At 52.5% G+C, this 17941-nt stretch overlaps 2 protein-coding genes across 2 annotated transcripts in view; one reads left to right on the top strand and one right to left on the bottom strand.

Annotated features, from left to right (window-relative positions):
- The window catches only part of DOCK2 (dedicator of cytokinesis 2), a 352493-nt gene that overhangs the window by 73832 nt on the left and 260720 nt on the right, over positions 1–17941 (bottom strand). The window contains exons 22-23 of the mRNA XM_060197015.1: positions 12548–12646; positions 9080–9174 (exon numbers count right to left, since the gene is read on the bottom strand). Coding sequence (XP_060052998.1) covers positions 9080–9174; positions 12548–12646 — 194 coding nt within the window. The remainder of the gene's footprint in view (positions 1–9079; positions 9175–12547; positions 12647–17941) is intronic.
- Positions 16265–17941, top strand: part of INSYN2B (inhibitory synaptic factor family member 2B) — a 97000-nt gene continuing 95323 nt past the window's right edge. The window contains exon 1 of the mRNA XM_060197163.1: positions 16265–16408. The gene's annotated coding sequence lies outside the window, so the exon portion shown is untranslated. The remainder of the gene's footprint in view (positions 16409–17941) is intronic.

Raw genomic sequence — 17941 nt, 5'->3', positions numbered from 1 at the left:
GTCACTTCTCCAGGTGGAAACACGGATCAGATACCATGTGAACTTGCTGCCCTGTCACTTGTCAACACGCCTTTCTCTGTAAATACCGTCTGGTTCATCTCTCCTTCCCCTTCCCCCCTTTGTGGGCTCCTTTCACCTCCAGAGTGCCTTACCCTAAGGGGACGCCCTGCCCACCGTCAGCTTCAAGGGCACCCCCACTTCCTCCAGAGCAAACCCTCCTTCTCTGGAAGCTGGTGTCCCGTCTGCTCTGCAGCCATGCCTTCCCCTCCCCCAGGCACTCTGAGGACAAGGCTGAAGTCCTGCCTCAAGGAGAATGTCCCCTCCTCCTGAAGTCCATGGGGCAGTGTCTGCTGCAGCCTAGTACCCACCCCTCCCACCACGGTCTAGGAGCAGTTACTTGAGTGATTTGAGAAATGACAGGTGTTGGCGAGGCTGTGCAGAAAAGGGAGTTCTGCTCCACTGCTGGTGGGAATGCGACTGGGGCAGTCCCTTTGGAGACTGTGCGGAGAGTCTTTAAACACATAGAAATGGAATTCCCGGGAGTCGGGCAGTAGCGCAGCGGGTTAAGCGCAGGTGGTGCAAAGCACAAGGACCGGCATAAGGATCCCGGTTGGAGCCCTGGCTCCCCACCTGCAGGGGAATCGCTTCACAGGCGTTGAAGCAGGTCTGCAGGTGTCTGTCTTTCTCTCCCCCCGTCTCCCCCCTCCTCTCTATTTCTCTCTGTCCTATCCAACAACAACAATAATAACTACAACAATAAAACAACAAGGGTAACAAAAGGGAATAAATCAATTAAATAAACATTAAAAAGTAAAAAAAGAAATACACAGAAATTGAATTCCCTTGTGACCCAGCAATCCCACTCCTGGGCATTTATCCAGCAGACACTCAGACACTAATCAGAAGGGACACAGGCAGCCCTGTGTTCACAGCTGCGTTATTCACAGCAGCCAGAGTGGGCACAGCCTAGATGCCCAGCCACAGACGCCCAGCTAGAGAAGTGACGGGGTCTAGACTCCACGGAGCACTACTCTGCCATCAGAAAAGATGCTGCTGTGTCCTTTGGGGCAGAATGGATGGAAATAGCGGTGATGATGCTTATTGAAATAAATAAAGAGAATAAAGCCAACTACCAGATGGTTTCACTCATCTGAGGAATCCAGAGAGCTGATACACAGGAACTTGCAAAAACAAACAAACAAACATAAGCAAGCGAACTAAGACGTGTGAGAAGTCTAGCGGTTATCTTTGGGAGGAGGGAGGGTGGGGACATGGGGACACAGAACCTTTGTGGTGGGTGTGCTTTGGAGCTAGACCCTGTAACCTTACAATCTCGGAACATACTATTAAAAACATTGTTTTTTTAAAATCTCACTTCTTGATGTTCAAATCTGTCTTTATCTGTCTTAATCTGCCTCCAGCCTCTGTTTCCTCCCTCTGTCTACATATGATGGCCGCATCCCAAATAGACATGTGAAGCCTGACTCTCGTGGTCTTCTCCCGTGAACCCAGGACGACTCCACTCGAGGGGAGGGAGGGCAAAGCTGAGCAGAGTAGCTTTCTTGTGCTCCTCCTCATTCCACACCCTCTCCTTTGTCCGTGGGCTGGAACCCATGAGCGTGACTTTCAGAGCCGACCCGGACTTTGCTTCCTAAGTGTGGCTTCTGATTTTGTCACTTCCAGGACGTGGTGTTCAGGACAGGTTCACTGTCAGCTCTGATGCCTTCGTGGCCTTGTGGGGGGGGGGGAGCAGGAGCAGTGTGTTCCCCGCCTCCCACAGGGTTCCTGCAGGTGTGGAGGTGAAGGCACCGCTGGTGCTGAAAGCAGGGCCTGCTTCAGAGCCTGGACGGAGCCAGTGAGGGATGGGCAGGCAGGACATGCCCCAGCCAGTGGCCAGTTCTGAGGCAGGAGTTAACAAGGCCTATCAGGTTTGCCGCCATCTCTGGACTGTGGAAAGGAAAGCTCCTCTCCGTCCTACTCCCTGCTTTGCTATTCTGCCATCAGCAGAAAAGCCTTTGGAATTGGTGCCGACCTCAACAGTGTGTCCTGCCTGGAACCTCCCCTCTCCAGAGCCCTCTCCATTAGGGAAAGATAGAAACAGGCTGGGGGTGTGGATCCACCTGCCAACACCCATGTCCAGCGGAGAAGCAATTATAGAAGCCAGACCTCCTACCTTCTGCACCTCAAAAAAATTTTTTTTGGTCTATACTCCCAGAGGGGAAGAAATGTTAAGGCAAGATGACCAGAGGGCTCTGAACCCCAATTCCGTCAGGACCCAGAGAGAGAAGAGGGAAAGAAAAAGGAAGGACAATGAAATGTAGGGCTGTAGTGATAGCTGCAGGTGTAACTTAGAAAGGAAAAGAAAGAGACTCTGAGGCTGGAGGGTGCGAGGGAGGCTCAGGTCCTGGAACAGGACGGCAGAGGAGGACCAAGAGGGGGCTGAGCTGTTATGTGGAAAACTGAGAAATGTTACACAGGGACCAACGACTGTGTTTTACTGTTGACTGTTAACCATTAATTACCCCCAATAAAGAGAGAAAAAAAAAAAAAGGAAGAGAAGGCAGGGCCATAGGAAAAAATGGACACATATATGTAAATATAGTTACCGAAATAATAGTCAACTCCTATCTGTGACCTTGGGAGATCCACTACAGTTTCCAACAGAGGGAAGGTGGATATTGCACTTTTAGTGGTGGGGACAGTGTGGGATTCTACCCCTGCTATCTTATCATTTTTGTGAAGCAGTATTAGGTCACCAATAAAATGATAGAAGGAAAGTAGCCCTCATTTCCCCTTTAAGATCAGAATGTGTTTCCTCCCACAGAGGGCATGTAGTGGCTGCCAGACCATGTGTAAACACTGAAGAAGGTTCTTGGTGACCCCAGAATGAACGGTTTTATGTCTTGGGGGGGTAATCAGGCTGGGGGTGGGATTCCCATAACAATCACTGTGGTGACAGTCAGCCTGGACTTGCCCCTGGGTAGTTTTTTTTTTTTTTTTAACTGTTTTTGTATTATCTTTATTTATTTATTGGATAGAGACAGCCAGAAATTGAGAGGGGAGGGGATGATAGAGAGGGAGAGAGACAGAGAGACACCCGCAGCCCTGCTTCACCACTCACAAAGCTTTCCCCCTGCGGGTGGGGCCCGGGGGCCTGAACCTGGGTCCCTGCACATTGCAACATGTGAGCTCAACCAGGTGCGCCACCACACTGACCCAGGTTTCTCAAAGGTCAAGTCCAGGTGCCAAGACTGGAGTAGTCCTCGGGGCCGAGGGTGGGAGCAGGCAGGGCTGGGGACAGAGGGTGCCAGGACTTCTCTCTCTGGGTCCCTCAGCACTGTTCCCTGTCAGCGATAGCTGGGCTGTCACTTAGTTTTGGTTTCGTGCACACGGGTTGGGAAAAGTAGGTCTTCACAAATAACAATTCCGGGGCCGGGTGGTGGCGCACCTGGTTGAGCGCATGTATTACAATGCGCAAGGACAGATTCGAGCCCCTGGTCCCCACCTGCAAGGAGAAAGCTTCATGGGTGGTGAAGCGGGGCTGCAGGTGTCTCTCAGCCTCTCTCCCTCTCTGTAACCCCCCTCCCTCTTGATTTCTGGCTGTCTCTATGCAATAAATAAAGATAATAAAAATTATAAAAAAAAAAACCAACAACAACAAAAAAACCAGTTCCACCAAGAGCCTAATGCAGGTGGTTGCAATGGAGGCTCCGGCAACTCTTCCTGCTCCTCTCAGTAGTGAACCTGCACTGTGGGAAGCAAAAGTTCACATCCAAATTATAAGTCAGGGCTGGGACAGTGCCAGAGACTGGGCTGTGGCATCAGGCTGGCCTTGGTGGCGGGGCTTCCAGCTGCTCCTCCAGCAGACAGGTGAGGGCGGGGCGGGCAGGCAGGAACGTCCTGAGGTCACTAGGAGTCACAGCACCTTAGGTGAATGGACTCCACCATGCTGGGCACCGTTTTGATCTCTGTAAAGCGGGGTTCGCCCGTCACAAGGGAATTGTCCAAGAGAGAAGGAACTGAGAGAATATGTCAGAAGCGGTTAAAGAGTACTTGGCACAGAAAGAGAGAGAAAAAGGAAAGAAAGAAAGAAAGAGAGAGAGAGAGAGAGAGAAATGGAGTGGAGGAAGGAAAGAAAGAAAGACAACTATTAGGGACAGATTAATTGACAAGAGTTTGTCTTGACCACATGAATGAATGGCACTCAGCTTCCCCTCCTTTCTCTCTCTCCCTTTCCCTTTCTTTCCTTCTTCCTCCCTTCCTTCCTCTCTCTGTCCTTCTCCCTTTCCTTCCCTAACTCCAAGAGAAGAGAAAGAGGCTGACCACACCCCTGGGACTCCGTACAGCGTCCTTCAAAACCAGCGTCAGAGATGGCAGCAGGAGAGGGTGGGGTTCAGCCAGCTTCCTCGCTTCCCCTTAGCAGAGCAGCAGGACTCTGCTCCTCAGGGCCAGGGCATCTGCTTCCTCACATGTGAGACGTGGATGGCGACGGCTCCCCGGCTCTGCCCCACCAGGGACCAGAGGACCAGAGGACTCTCAGCAGGGAGGGAGGGTCAGGCTCAGACGGCAATGCCAGATGCCAAGGGCATTCCGAGAGCTCCACAGAGATATAGCCCCGTGGAGGGGGGACGTCCACCCAGGCTTCGTGCCTGCAGGACAGCAGTCACCCGGGACTGGCCCCAGGCAGAGGCAGGAGTCAAGAACTCTCAAGAACCAGAAGGCATAATGGAGAAGCATTCCTCCGTCTTTTGCTTTTCTCTCTTTAATTAATTAGAGACTTAAATACCCACCCAGCTTGTCCTTAAGAGATACAGATGCCCCTACTTAAGAGACACTTCCCTTTTCTTCAGGCCCTTGGAAAAGCATCTTCTAATTTTCTAGGTGTGAAAGGCAAGGGGAACTGCTCAGTCTGGTGTGTGGTGGGAGGGGAGGAGAGACTAGACTTGTGAGCTGGCTGTGATTTCAGGAGGAGACACCCCTCTCAGGCTCTCACACGTACTTTCACTAAATGGCACAGCGTCTCTGAGGTGGGGACAGGGCTCCGGTCTCCCTGGGCCCCCTTGTCCTGTATTGGGGTGTGTGTCTGTGAGTCCATCTAAGCCACCAGCCTCCCTCCTCTTTCTGCTAGTTTTGCTGAGCCCTCCTTAGGAGAAATGCCCCCATCCCTGTCCCCTTGCCTTTGCTCCTGGGTGGTGGCTTAAGGTAGGGGAGGGGGATCAGAAGTGGATGGTGACCCCAGGCAGATGGAGCAGCCATCACGTGTGGTGAAGCAGGGACTCTCCTGGGTGAGCTGTCTCTCTCATGCTGGGATCTTCTGGTTGTCTGAGCCAATAAGTTCGTTCCTTCTTTTTTTCTCTCTTTCTTTCTTTCTTTCTTTCTTTCTTTCTTTCTTTTTCTAGCTTATTTGTTGATCTATTTGCGTAGTCAACTTAGAATCAGACAGCTTTTAAAAATCCGAATCCCTCAGCCCTCATGGGCTCTCCAGAGTTCATCCTACACATTTCTTTTGTTTTTACTACAGCAGTGCTCATCTCTGGTTTATCTTCATATTTATATTTCCCCTTTTGTTGCCCTTATTGTTTTTTATTGTTGTAGTTATTATTATTGTTGTTATTGATGTCGTCGTTGTTGGATAGGACAGAGAGAAATGGAGAGAGGAGGGGGAAGACAGAGAGGGGGAGAGAAAGACAGACACCTGCAGACCAGCTTCACTGCCTGTGAAGCGACTCCCCTGCAGGTGGGGAGCCGGGTGCTCGAACCGGGATCCTCATGCCAGTCCTTGCGCTTAGCGCCATGTGTGCTTAACCCACTGCACGACCGCCCGACTCCTCATTCTACACATTTATGTCAAGGAGGTTTTGTGCTGGGGGCTGGAAGCAGAGAGAAACTGGACATGATTCTTGCCTGTAAGTATTTCATTCTCAGGGGCCAGAGGGTGGTGCATCTGTTAAAACAGATACTGCTGTATCAGGACCTGGGTTTAAGGCCCTGCTTCCTACCTGGAGGGGAAGCTTCACGAGTGGTGAGACAGTGCTGCCAGGCTCTCTCTCTCTCTCTTTCTCTCTCTCTCTCCACCTTTCTCTTCTCTCTCAGTTTCTCCCTGTCTCTATGCAAAATAAATAAATAAACAGAATTTCCTCTTCTAGTGGCAAAAAGAGTCCCATACAGAGATACCTACTGCACTGAAGGGTATGTGCTAGAATGTGGTGCCCAAGAAGACAAGCGGAGGAGACAGGTTCTCCTCTTGGCTGTGAAGCACAAGGAGACGCTACTTATTCAGAAACTGAAGGCCGTTGTCCTGGTGACAGGTTCCAGGGGAGAATAGGAGTTGACATGGAGTCACCGAAGCAGGAGGCAGTGAAGAAGAAGCAGAGGTGAGTACACCTGAGTGCGGGCTCAGCGGCCAGTGGCTAGCCCAGGTGCTTCGTGAGATTCAGAAGAAACCTCAAAGCAGGGCCGGCTGCCTGGCTGGTCACAGATGGAATTCTGACGTTTTTCTGGCTGGTGGACTCCCCTCCTCCTTCCACAAGCACCGGTACACAGATTCTTCCTCCTGCCCAGACTGACCTCTCCTTCCCTTCACCTGTCCCCGGAGTCACCCAGAGCACTATGGGTAGGTGTCTGTGAGGCACAGGGATACCCAGGTAGCAGAAGGACAGACTGACCAAGGACAGGAGAGGCAGGAATGGGGGCCTCTGGGAGAAGGCTATCTCAGTCAGATGTCTCTGTCTGACATGAAAATTCTGCATCAGTGGCAAAATCTCTCTCTCTCTCTCTCACACCACACACACACACACACACACACACTTCTACCCTCTTCCCCCATTCTGGACTCTTTTGATACAGAACAAGGGCAGCCCATTCCATCAAGGGCAGGAGAAACATGCAGGGCTTCACATCCAGAACACCTTCCACCAGCCCGAGGAGAGTGCTGGGAACAGGCGCATTAGAGAAGGCCAGGCAGGCCCGGACAGAGACTGATCAGGGATGAGGGCCCTGGAGACATGGAGAAACCCAGAAATGCTGGTGCTGTGGAGCCAGAGGGATGGACAAGGAGACTTACAGCAAACACCACTGAATGCCACCACACTGCCCACAGCCCCTCGATCTCAGAGAGAGAGAGAGAGAGAGAGAGAGAGAGAGAGAGAGAGAGAGGACCTGCACACAGTCACTTCATCCAGCTCCAGCTTCTGAAAGGCACTGAACTCCATGTCTCCCAAGATGCTTCAGTGTTTTAAATACATTTAAAAATACCATGATTTGGGAGTATCGGGCGGTAGTGCAGTGGGTTAAGTACATGTGGCGCAAAGTGCAAGGACCAGCATAAGGATCCCTGTTCGAGCCCCCAGCTCCCCACCTGAACTTCACAGGCAGTGAAGCAGGTCTGCAGGTGTCTTGTCTTTCTCTCCCACACACTGTCTTCCCCTCCTCTCTCCATTTCTCTCTATCCTATCCAACAACGACAACATCAATAACAACGATAATAATAACCACAACAATGGTAAAACAACCAGGGTAACAAAAGGGAAAAAATGGCCTCCAGGAGCAGTGGATTTGTGGTATAGGCACCGAGCCCCAGCAATAACCCCGGAGGCAAAAAAATAATAATACTATGATTTTAGCAACTGGGGGTGGGGGGAGGATGGGTTGTCCAGTGGGCAGAGCACTGGACTTGCAAATATTAGGTCCAGAGTTTGATCCCTGACGCCCAGTACGACAGAGTGTTGCCCTGCATCTCTCACTTCCTCCCTCATTAATATTACAAAATTAATAAAGCTTTAAGAGAACAAACTTTAAGTGACACTGAAAAAGAATGTGGCAGGTCCGTTGGTGGCGCACCTCACTGAGTCCACATGTTACCATGTGCAAGGACCTGGGTTCAAGCCCTTAGTCCCCACCTGCAGGGGGTGGAGGGGGGACAGGAAAGCTTTGCAAGTGGTGAAGCAAGGCTGCAGGTGTCTCTCTATTTCTCTCCCTCTCTCCCACCCCCTTCTTCTCGATTCCTGGCTGTCTCTATCCAATAAAAAAAATAAAGATAATGAAAAAAAGAATAACCATTAAAAAAAAAGAGTGTGGGGCCAGGTGGTGGCACACGTGGTTGAGCGCACATGTTACAGTGCCCAAGGACCCTGGTGCGAGCCCCTGGTCCCCACCTGCAGGGGGAAAGCCTCATGAGTGGTGTAGCAGGGCTGCAGGTGTCTCTCTCTCCTCCTCTCCATTTCTGACTATCTCTATCCAATAAATAAATAAAGATAATAAAATAGTGTGTGGAACTCTCCACAGATATGTGGAATATTTGAACTGCTACTGGCAGAGGGGAAATAGCTGGTATAATATACACATATGTAAACTATGATGTATGTGAGATACGTCATATATGATAAACAGCTTATATGATAAACTATGCTTGACAAGGACATGGCCCATGATTGTCATAGATTATATAATCAAATATGTTAAACTATACATTTAGTTTCAAATAAATATTTAGAGAAGATATCGAAACTGTATCTGAGAGAGCCCGGTGGTGGGACATCTGGTTGAGGGCATATACTACAAGGACCCGGGTTTGAATCCCCAGTCCCCACCTGCAGGAGGAAAGCTTTGTGAAGCAGGGCTGCAGCTTTCTCAGTCTCCCTCCCTCTCTATCTCCTCCTCCCACCCCTCGATTTCTGGTTGTCTCGATCCAATAAATAAATATAATAAAAAGCAAGTAAAGATTTTATGGAAAAAGGGAGCTCTGTGACAAGCTATGGTAAGCATACTATGGTAAGTGTGAGAAACTGCAATTATATGATCAAATATCGTGTAAAGAGACCCGCTTGCTGTTATTCCATACACTGATCTGTAAGGTCTATTTCATATTTCACCGTGTCAAAGGGACACGGAGAGGAAAGCAGACATTTCACAGTTCCCAGGCCGGCAGGCAGGTGGGGGGAGCACCTGGCATCTGCTAGCAGAAGGGAAGGGTACATTCTGCTCCAGCATCTACAGGGAGAGGCCCTTGGGCCTGGGCCAGCGGCAGCACTCCCCAGGGTGTCCACTGGGTGGCGCCATGCTGCAGGGCTGGGCGGCTCACCTGTTCTGCACCATGCTCATGGCCATCCAGTCCCCGGGGTACACGTTCTTCCCGATGAGGTCCTTGAACATGATGAACGTCTCCATCAGGAAGTCCTGGCCAAAAAGCAAAGCACACTCAGGGGGCCTGGTGCGTGCCCGGCTCTCGCCAGCTGGTGAGCCCCGCTCAGGGCGGGCAAGGGGCACCTTTCCTTCGAGGAAGCTGGCAGGAGCAGCACCAGGGGTGGGTTTCTTAGTGCAAGCTGGAGTTGGTGCCCAGAAAGCGACTTCACACACATGCAGGTGAGGCATGAATGTGGACTGTGCAGAGAGGCTCAAAATAAAGCATTTGTGATTCCGTCCTTGGGAGTCAGAAGTAGACGGATTCAATGACGTGGCAACTCTACTATCATCTCCTCCACACTCCGGGAAAACACCTCAGGCCACTGAGCAAACAAACTTCTGATTAAAGCAGAAGTCTAATGGGTGGAGCTATGCACACAGCCAGCTCACCAGTCAGCAGGCCTGCCGGGAGCACCCCGGGCCCGGGGCCCACATCCCGCCTTGCCAGGGGCCTGAGGGGTCTGCAGTGGTGGGCCGAGCCCACCCGTGCCCCCTCTTGGGAGAGTTCAGATTCAAGACGAGGCCAGAGGGCACGGGCCAGCGGAGCACAGGCCCATCTGAGCTGAAGGAGGGATGCCACAGCCCCTGGGCACGCAGGAGAAAGGCGACCCCACAGGAAAGCTGTACAGAGCTCTCTCCTGAAGCTGGCGGCTTTCGAATAAACCCAACAGCTGACCGTGCTGCTGAGAGAGAAATCTGACCTGGATCCTGAGACATGGAATAGCTATGGAGAGGACAGCTCTTGCGTGTGTGTGTGTGTGTGTGTGTGTGCGCGCGCACGTGTGCGTGTGTGTTGGTGGGACCTGGAGCTGCCCGAGTTATGGGCACTATTGTGGAGATGGGGCTGGCCCCTTAGAGGCACCCGTTCTGCTTCATGGGAAGCGACTAGAGTCCTTTTTGTCCCGGTTTCCTCACCAGCCGGGTAGGGAGAGCACGGAGCTCAGGCCTGGCTGTGAGGAGAGGTCTCTGCAGGGGCCTGGTCCTTGTGCCTGCCTGCGAGTGCTGGACGAGGACCGGGCAGTGCTGGCCTGTCACACCCCACCCCACCCTCAAGGGCTCCTGAGGAGGCAATGCACGTGGACTGGGGGAAGGGTTGGAGCAGCGGTTCAAGTCCAGCTTCTGCTACCTTCTGGCTTTGTGGTCCTGAGCAGGCAGCCTGCAGACTTGTCAAAAGTGACTGCTGGCACCAGTGCCCTTCTGTGGGCAGGGAAGTGGACGTTCTGGACAACTAAGACACCCTCCCCCCCACCCCCACTTTTTTTTTTTTACCTTCCTCCCATTTTTCTTCCTGTAGTGTACAGGCATTTTTTTATTGAGTTGTTGGAGAGGTCTTGACACATTTTTACATAGAAAAATACATCATCATGGCCTTCCTTTCGCTCTCTCTCTCTCTCTCTCTTCCTTCCTTCCTTCCTTCCTTCCTTCGTTTCTTTCTTTATTTCTTTCTTCCTTTCTTTTTTCTATCTTTCTTTCTTTGCCACCAGAGTTACCAGCTGGGGCTCGGTGTCCACACAACACATCCACTGCTCCCAGCAGCCATTTCTTCTTTCTTTTTTATTAGGTAGATCAGAGAGAAACTGAGAGAGGATGGCAGGACACAGAAGTGGAGAGAAAGACAGATACCTGCAGACCTGCTTCGCTGCTCTGCATGTGGGGAGCTTGACCCAGCTTCTTGTGTTCAGTGCTATGAGCACTTAACCACGTGCACCGCCGCCCAGCCCCCTGCATCATGACTTTTCTGACAACCACTGTCTCCCAGCACACAGAACTTGAAGGTTTATTATTTTTTCATATTTTATTAATTCGTTGGCTAGAGACAGAGAGAAACTAAGATGGAAGGGGGGGGTAGGAAGGAAGAGAGAAAAGACACACCGGCAGCCCTGCTTCACCACTCGTTTGCTGACACAGTGTCAAGTGCTCACAGCCTCACTTAACCATGGGGCGTCATCCTGAGAATTGCACCACTAGCTGAGTCTGTCCCTGTGTGAATGCCACAGGGCACAGTGACACAGGTGTCCCTGGCACAGCGGCCACACTCCTTGGCAACGTGGGGCAGCCTGTTGGGTTGGTCTCGCCATAGCCGGCGATGATCCCAGGAAGATACCTGTTGTGACTGCCGTCACCACCTTTGACTGAATGCTGGGCAGGTGAGAGCTGCTGTGTGCTTTTCAAAAAAAAAAAAAAAAAGATTTTTTTTTTGATAGGACAGAGAGAACTGGAGAGAGGAGGGGAAGACGGAGAGGGGGAGAGAAAGACAGACACCTACAGACCTGCTTCACCGCCTGGGAAGCGACTCCCCTGCAGGTGGGGAGCCGGGGGCTCGAACCGGGATCCTTAGGATAGTTCTTGGGCTTTGTGCCAAGTGTGCTTAACCTGCTACTGCCCTGCTTCCCGCAAAAGTTTTTTTTTTTTATTTTTTGAGAAGGGGCCCTGCAGGTGCAAGATTTTGTTGCTCTGCTTTGGAGCTGACATGTTCATTCAGAGAGAGAGCGAGAGGAAGAGAGAGCGAAACAGAGAGAAGGGGGGAGAGAGAGAGGGGAGGGAGAGGGGAAGGGGAGAGGGAAAAGGCAGGGGAAGAGAGGGGAGAGGGAGAGAGGGAGAGGAAGAGGTGGAGAGGGAGGGGAGAGAGAGGGAGAGAAAAAAGGAGAGGTGGAAGAGGGAGAGAAAGAGAGAGGGGGGAAGGATAGGGAGGGGAGAGGGTGAGAGAGGAAGAGGAGGGGGAGGAGGGGAGGGGGAGAGGAAAAGTAGAGGGAGAAAAAGAGGGAGAGGGAGAGGGGCAGGGAGAGGGAGAGGGAGAGGGGAGAGGGGAGAGGGAGAGGGAGAGGGAGAGGGGAGAGGGGAGAGGGAGAGGGAGAGGGAGAGGGAGAGGGAGAGGGAGAGGGAGAGGGAGAGGGAGAGGGAGAGGGAGAGGGAGAGGGGAGAGGGGAGAGGGAGAGGGAGAGGGAGAGGGAGAGAGGGAGAGGGAGAGGAGAGGGAGAGGGAGAGGGAGAGGGAGAGGAGAGAGGGAGAGAGGGAGAGGCAGAGGGAGAGGGAGAGGGAGAGGGAGAGGGGAGAGGGAGAGAGGGAGAGGCAGAGGGAGAGGGAGAGGGAGAGGGAGAGGGAGAGGGAGAGGGAGAGGGAGAGGGAGAGGGAGAGGGAGAGGGAGAGGGAGAGGGAGAGGGAGAGGGAGAGGGAGAGGGAGAGGGTGCCCACATCACCTAGAGCTTTCCCTAGTTGCAGGGAACCTTCCCCATGGTGCAGGGCTCGGGGAACTGGGAGCAGGGATCCCAGGGCACAGTTATAAAGGGTGACAGCCCCCCCCCACAAGACCCAGCAGGAGAGACGTGCCCCCTCACTGCCTCCCTGGGGTGGGGGACCACAGACTCACCACGAGCTCAGAGCTGGTCTGGAAGGTCTCGATGTAGAAAGAGTAGTGCTGGTCACTCATCTGGTTTAAGATGGCCGTCATGCACGCCACAAAGTGACTCTGCAAGAGAGACAGGGACAGGGGTCATATGCCACGCAGGAGTGGAGACTCCTCCTCCCCGTTTCCTTCTCCCCCAAATGGAGGACACCCAGCAGTGAGCAAGCCCGGGCAGAGGCCACTGAAGTCCTGGGCCTCTGGGAACACAGTGGAAGACACCTAACACAGACTTGCATCGAGCTGCTCTCCACCCCACAGTCCTTATTCTCATCTCCTCTATTCCTGTACTTTGGTTCTTGCTTACTAAACATATTGTCCTGCTTTATAGAGCACCGCCTTTCAGCCACCAAGTTCCAGATGCTATGATGCCATCCTGACCTCCCTGGGCAGACGACCTCACCCATGTGTCCTGGAGCCTCCCCTCCCCAGAGCCCTGCCCCACTAGGGACAGACAGAGACAGGCTGCGGGTGTGCAGCCACCTGCCAACACCCATGTCCAGCAGAGAAGCAGTGACAGAAGCCAGAACTCCCACCTTCTACACCCCCCAAAATAATTTTTATCCCTACTCCGGGGGAGTATGATAAGAAAAGATGGGGGGGCCGGGTGGTGGTGCACCTGGTTGAGCGCACACATTACAATGCACAAGGACCCGGGTTTGAGCCCCTGGTCCCCACCTGTAGGGGGAATGATTTGTGAGTGGTGGAGCAGGGCTGCAGGTGTCTCTCTGTCTCTCTCCCTATTACCTCTTCCTTCTTGATTTCTGGCTGTCTCTATCCAATAATAATAATAATAAAAGGATAAGCAAAGATGACCAGAGGTCTCTGAACCCCAATCCCACTGAGGATCAAGATGTTTGTTGCCAGGAATCTTTGTTTTTATACCATCATTGGGGAAACTGACGATCCTTCCTAGCCGGCTGAATCCACATGGATCCCAGTCATTTTCAAAGCCAGCAACAAGCAGCTCCTGACAGCTTTCAACCTGACGCTGTCGACTGGCTACGGAAGAAGGACAAACGCTAGAAGAAGAAGACTGAAAGGGAAAAAAATCTGGAGAATACCAGAGGAATCCAAGTGCTGCCTCACTTATCTGAGAGAGAAGAGGGAGAAGCAAGGACACATGGAGGTAATGATATGCACAGAGGGGACGTAGAAAGGAAGTGAAGGCAGGACTGTAGACATGAATAAAAATGGGCACAAACATAGATATACAGAGACAGACAGACAGACAGACAGACAGTCAGCCAGTCAACGGTGACCTTGGGAGAACCACCGCAGCTTCCACTGAAGAGAGATGGGGACACAGAACTCTGGTGGTGGAAATGGTGTGGGGTTGTGGAGTCCTGCCTGTATTATTTTATGATCTTGTTAAATCACTAATAAAAATTTAAAATAAAAGAAAGAAAAAAACAGAAAATCTGCAGCAGCCCTGAAGGTGGGTTGGGTCTCCCCTCCCAGGCCCATGTGAGGAGATGCCTCAGAGCTCACGCAGGGGTTCCTGCTTCCAGGAAGCCTCAGCACACACCCATGGGTGCCCCACTCGAAGAAGAGCCCTCCAGACCAGGAGTCAAACTTATGCATCCTTTAAAAAAATCAATTAATTGATATTTGTGTTGCCGCCGGGGTTGTTGCTAGGGCTCAGTGCTGGGACTATGAACCTGCTGCCAGTCTTTCTCCATCCGTCTCTCTCTCTCTCTCTCTCTCTCTTTTTCCTCTTTATTTTACTTGATAGGAAAAGGAAGAAATTGAGTGGGGAGGGGGAGATAGAGAGATAGAGAGACAGAGAGACACCTGCAGCCCTGCTTCATGGCTTGTGAAGCTTCTCCCCTGCAGGTGGGGACCAGGGGCTCGAACCTGGGTCCTTGCTCGTGGTAGCATATGCACCACTGCCAGGCACCCTAACTTCTGCATCTATTACCCTTGTGCGCAGGCTGCATGCTGGGAAGGGGAATGCCCTGAGGGGTGGTGTGAGTGTGTGTGTGTGTGTGTGTGTGTGTGTGTGTGTGAGTGTGCGCGCGAGAGTGTGTGTGTGTGAGTGTGTGTGTGAGTGTGTGTGAGTGTGTGTGTGTGAGTGTGTGTGAGTGTGTGTGTGAGTGTGTGTGTGTGTGTGTGTGCGAGAGTGTGTGAGTGTGAGTGTGTGTGTGAGTGTGAGTGTGTGTGTGAGTGTGTGTGTGTGTGTGAGTGTGTGTGAGTGTGTGTGTGAGTGTGTGTGTGTGTGTGCGAGAGTGTGTGAGTGTGAGTGTGTGTGTGAGTGTGTGTGTGTGTGTGAGTGTGTGAGTGTGTGTGTGTGTGCGAGAGTGTGTGTGGGTGTGTGTGTGTGTGAGTGTGTCTGTGTGGGTGTGTGTGTGAGTGTGTGTGTGTGTGAGTGTGTCTGTGTGTGTGAGTGTGAGTGTGTGTGTGTGTGTGAGTGTGAGTGTGTGTGTGTGTGAGTGTGTGTGTGAGTGTGTGTGTGAGTGTGTGTGTGTGTGTGAGTGTGTGTGTGTGTGTGTGTGCGAGAGTGTGTGTGTGTGAGTGTGTGTGTGAGTGTGTGTGTGTGAGTGTGTCTGTGTGTGTGAGTGTGAGTGTGTGTGTGTGTGAGTGTGAGTGTGTGTGTGTGAGTGTGTGTGAGTGTGTGTGTGTGAGTGTGTCTGTGTGTGTGTGTGTGAGTATGTGTGAGTGTGTTTGTGCGCGCGCTGTGGGCATGTGTGTGTGTGAGTGTGTGTGTGTGAGTGTGTGTGAGTGTGTGTGTGAGTGTGTGTGTGTGTGAGAGTGTGTGTGTGTGAGTGTGTGCGAGTGTGTGTGTGTGTGAGTGTGTGTGTGTGTGTGCGAGAGTGTGTATGTGTGAGTGTGTGTGTGAGTGTGTGTGTGAGTGTGAGTGTGTGTGTGTGTGAGTGTGTGTGAGTGTGTGTGTGTGTGAGTGTGTCTGTGTGTGTGTGTGAGTATGTGTGTGTGTGTGAGTGTGTGTGTGTGCGCGCTGTGGGCATGTGTGTGTGTGAGTGTGTGTGTGTGAGTGTGTGTGTGTTAGTGTGTGTGAGTGTGTGTGTGAGTGTGTCTGTGTGTGTGTGTGAGTATGTGTGTGAGTATGTGTGCGTGCTGTGGGCATGTGGATGTGTGTGGGTGGGTGTGCTGTGGGCATGGGTATGTGTGTGTGTGTGTGAATGTGTGTGAGTGTCTGTGTGAGTGTGTGTGTGTGAGTGTGTGTGCATGCTGTGGGCATGTGGGTGTGTGTGTGGGTGTGCTGTGGGCATGTGTGTGTGTGAGTGTGTGTGTGTGTGAGTGTGTGTGTGTGTGTGTGTGTGTGTGAGTGTGTGTGTGTGTCTGTGTGTGTGAGTGTGTGCTGTGCACGCTGTGGGCATGTGTGTGTGTGTGTGTGTGTGTGTGCTGTGCGCGCTGTGGGCACGTGTGTGTGTCTGTGTGTGTGTGTGAGTGTGTGTCTGTGTGTGTCTGTGTGTGTGTGAGTGTGTGTGTCTGTGTGTGTGAGTGTGTGTGTGTGTGTCTGTGTGTGTCTGTGTGTGTGTGTGTGTGTGTGTTTGCTGTGCGCGCTGTGGGCACGTGTGTGGGTGTGCCTGTGACAGTGGGTGTGTGTCCCAGACCCCCGCAGAGTTCTGCCTGTGGCCACTAGAGGTCAGTCTTGCTCACATGCTTGCCTTGAGAAGCAGTTTGTTCAGCTTTTTATTTATTCCTACGTGAGCAGACCCGCTACACTTCTGGCATACAAACAGTGAACGTTGCCGGATGAAGGACTTGTTCTTCCTTCTCTTGGAGTAATTCTGCCGCTGCCTGGAGCCTGGCTGTGTCTGCAAGGGGACGGAGCTCTCCCCTGCAGGTCAATCCCTCTGCTTCAAGGTAAGAGATTGGGGTCGACGTTTCTGTTTTTGGATGAAGGATGATTCTCTGAGAGAAAAAGGCTACCGGATTCTTGGATGACAGTTTACTTTGAGAGCTTTGGCTGACATGAGCACTGGGCTTATGAGGTGTGTGTGTGAGAGAGAGAGAGAGAGAGAGAGAGAGAGAGAGAATCCACCATTGCCGGGACCGCAGGCTGCCCCAAATGTTCATATACAACACCATACGGAGGGCTTGTTATTTCCAGAGGCTGCATCTGAATCAGAACGGGGAAGAAAAGCAACCCCCAGGGCTCAAGTTGCCAGGATTAGCACCCTGCAAAGGCTGCACTGCCTCGCAATGTTACAGAAACTTCCCTGCTTTACTGAGAGAGAAAGGGAAGGAGAGGGGGGTGGGAGAAAGAGGCTCCTGGCCCCAGCAAGAGAGACTGGGCTTCTCTGGAAAAAAACAATTCCTTGTGAAAGGGAGTGCTGGCTGCTCCGGTCCACCCCACTCTCCAGCAGATGCAAACTGAGATGACTTCTCCCCACTGGTTCATGTCTTGGGATTAACCGGCACACGGAACACCTCGGCCAAAGCGCCATCAGGGAGTCTGGAGTGTGTGAGATGGAAGTTTGGACAAGTCACCTGCATTTGACAGCCAGTGACAAATGGTGGGCCTTGACTTCTGATGGGAAGCACTTTTATGCCCCTTGTCTGGTGTCCAGCCCTCTAGGGTAAGTGGGACGAGGCCCCTGCGAAGGCTGTCTGCTTGGGGATGGCTCCTCATGCTCCGTTTAAAGCCAAAAATGAAAAGCAAGAGCCCCCCCCCCCGGTGTCACACCCTGCCCTTTGCACTGCGACATCACACACTTTTACCCACCCCACCCCGACACACACACACACACACACACACACACACCTTGCCCAGCACAGGTCAGAGCCCTTCCTTCCTGTCAGCAGGTGGAGGCTGCCTTTGCCCTAGCAACTCCGAGGAGACTCAGACTGGCATCAGGGCTGGCACCGGGACTGCTGGGGCTGAGCGCTGCCTGAGAATGGGGGTACTGACTGGGGGGCCCTGCGGTCTAGACCAGTGAGAGCCTCCCACCACACACACACACACACATCTTCCCTGGCAGAAATCTGAGAACCCAAAGAGATTTACAACCAAGGCAGCAGACAGACAGACACTCACTGGCCCCTGAGCCACACGCCAGGTGTCTGGATGGGAGATGGCTCCTTGAATCAGAATGCCTGCCAGGGGACCTCCCCCCATCCCAGTACAGTCTGGCTGGGGTGGGGGTGGGGTGGGGGTGGGGGACCACATCACAGACGCTGGCAGCAGCCAGGCAGTTCACCTCTCGGATCCGTCCGGGCTGGATTCAGACGCAGCTAATGAATCATAGCACGGAGAGAGACGGGGCAGAAAACTGGGTCAAACGTGTAAAAATAAGCGCAGCCCCGATGGGATGGGCACTTGGCTGCAGAAGGGTTACTTGGAGCCCGGAGTGGAGGGGCTTCTGTGCCCCCACGGAGCTCCCTGCAGCCGTCCGT

This window comes from Erinaceus europaeus, chromosome 9 (genome assembly GCF_950295315.1).
Source record: "Erinaceus europaeus chromosome 9, mEriEur2.1, whole genome shotgun sequence".
In the NCBI taxonomy this organism is placed as follows: Eukaryota; Metazoa; Chordata; class Mammalia; order Eulipotyphla; family Erinaceidae; genus Erinaceus; species Erinaceus europaeus.
The sequence above is the reverse complement of the archived record's forward strand: the minus strand, read 5'-3'. Positions and strand labels throughout refer to the sequence as shown.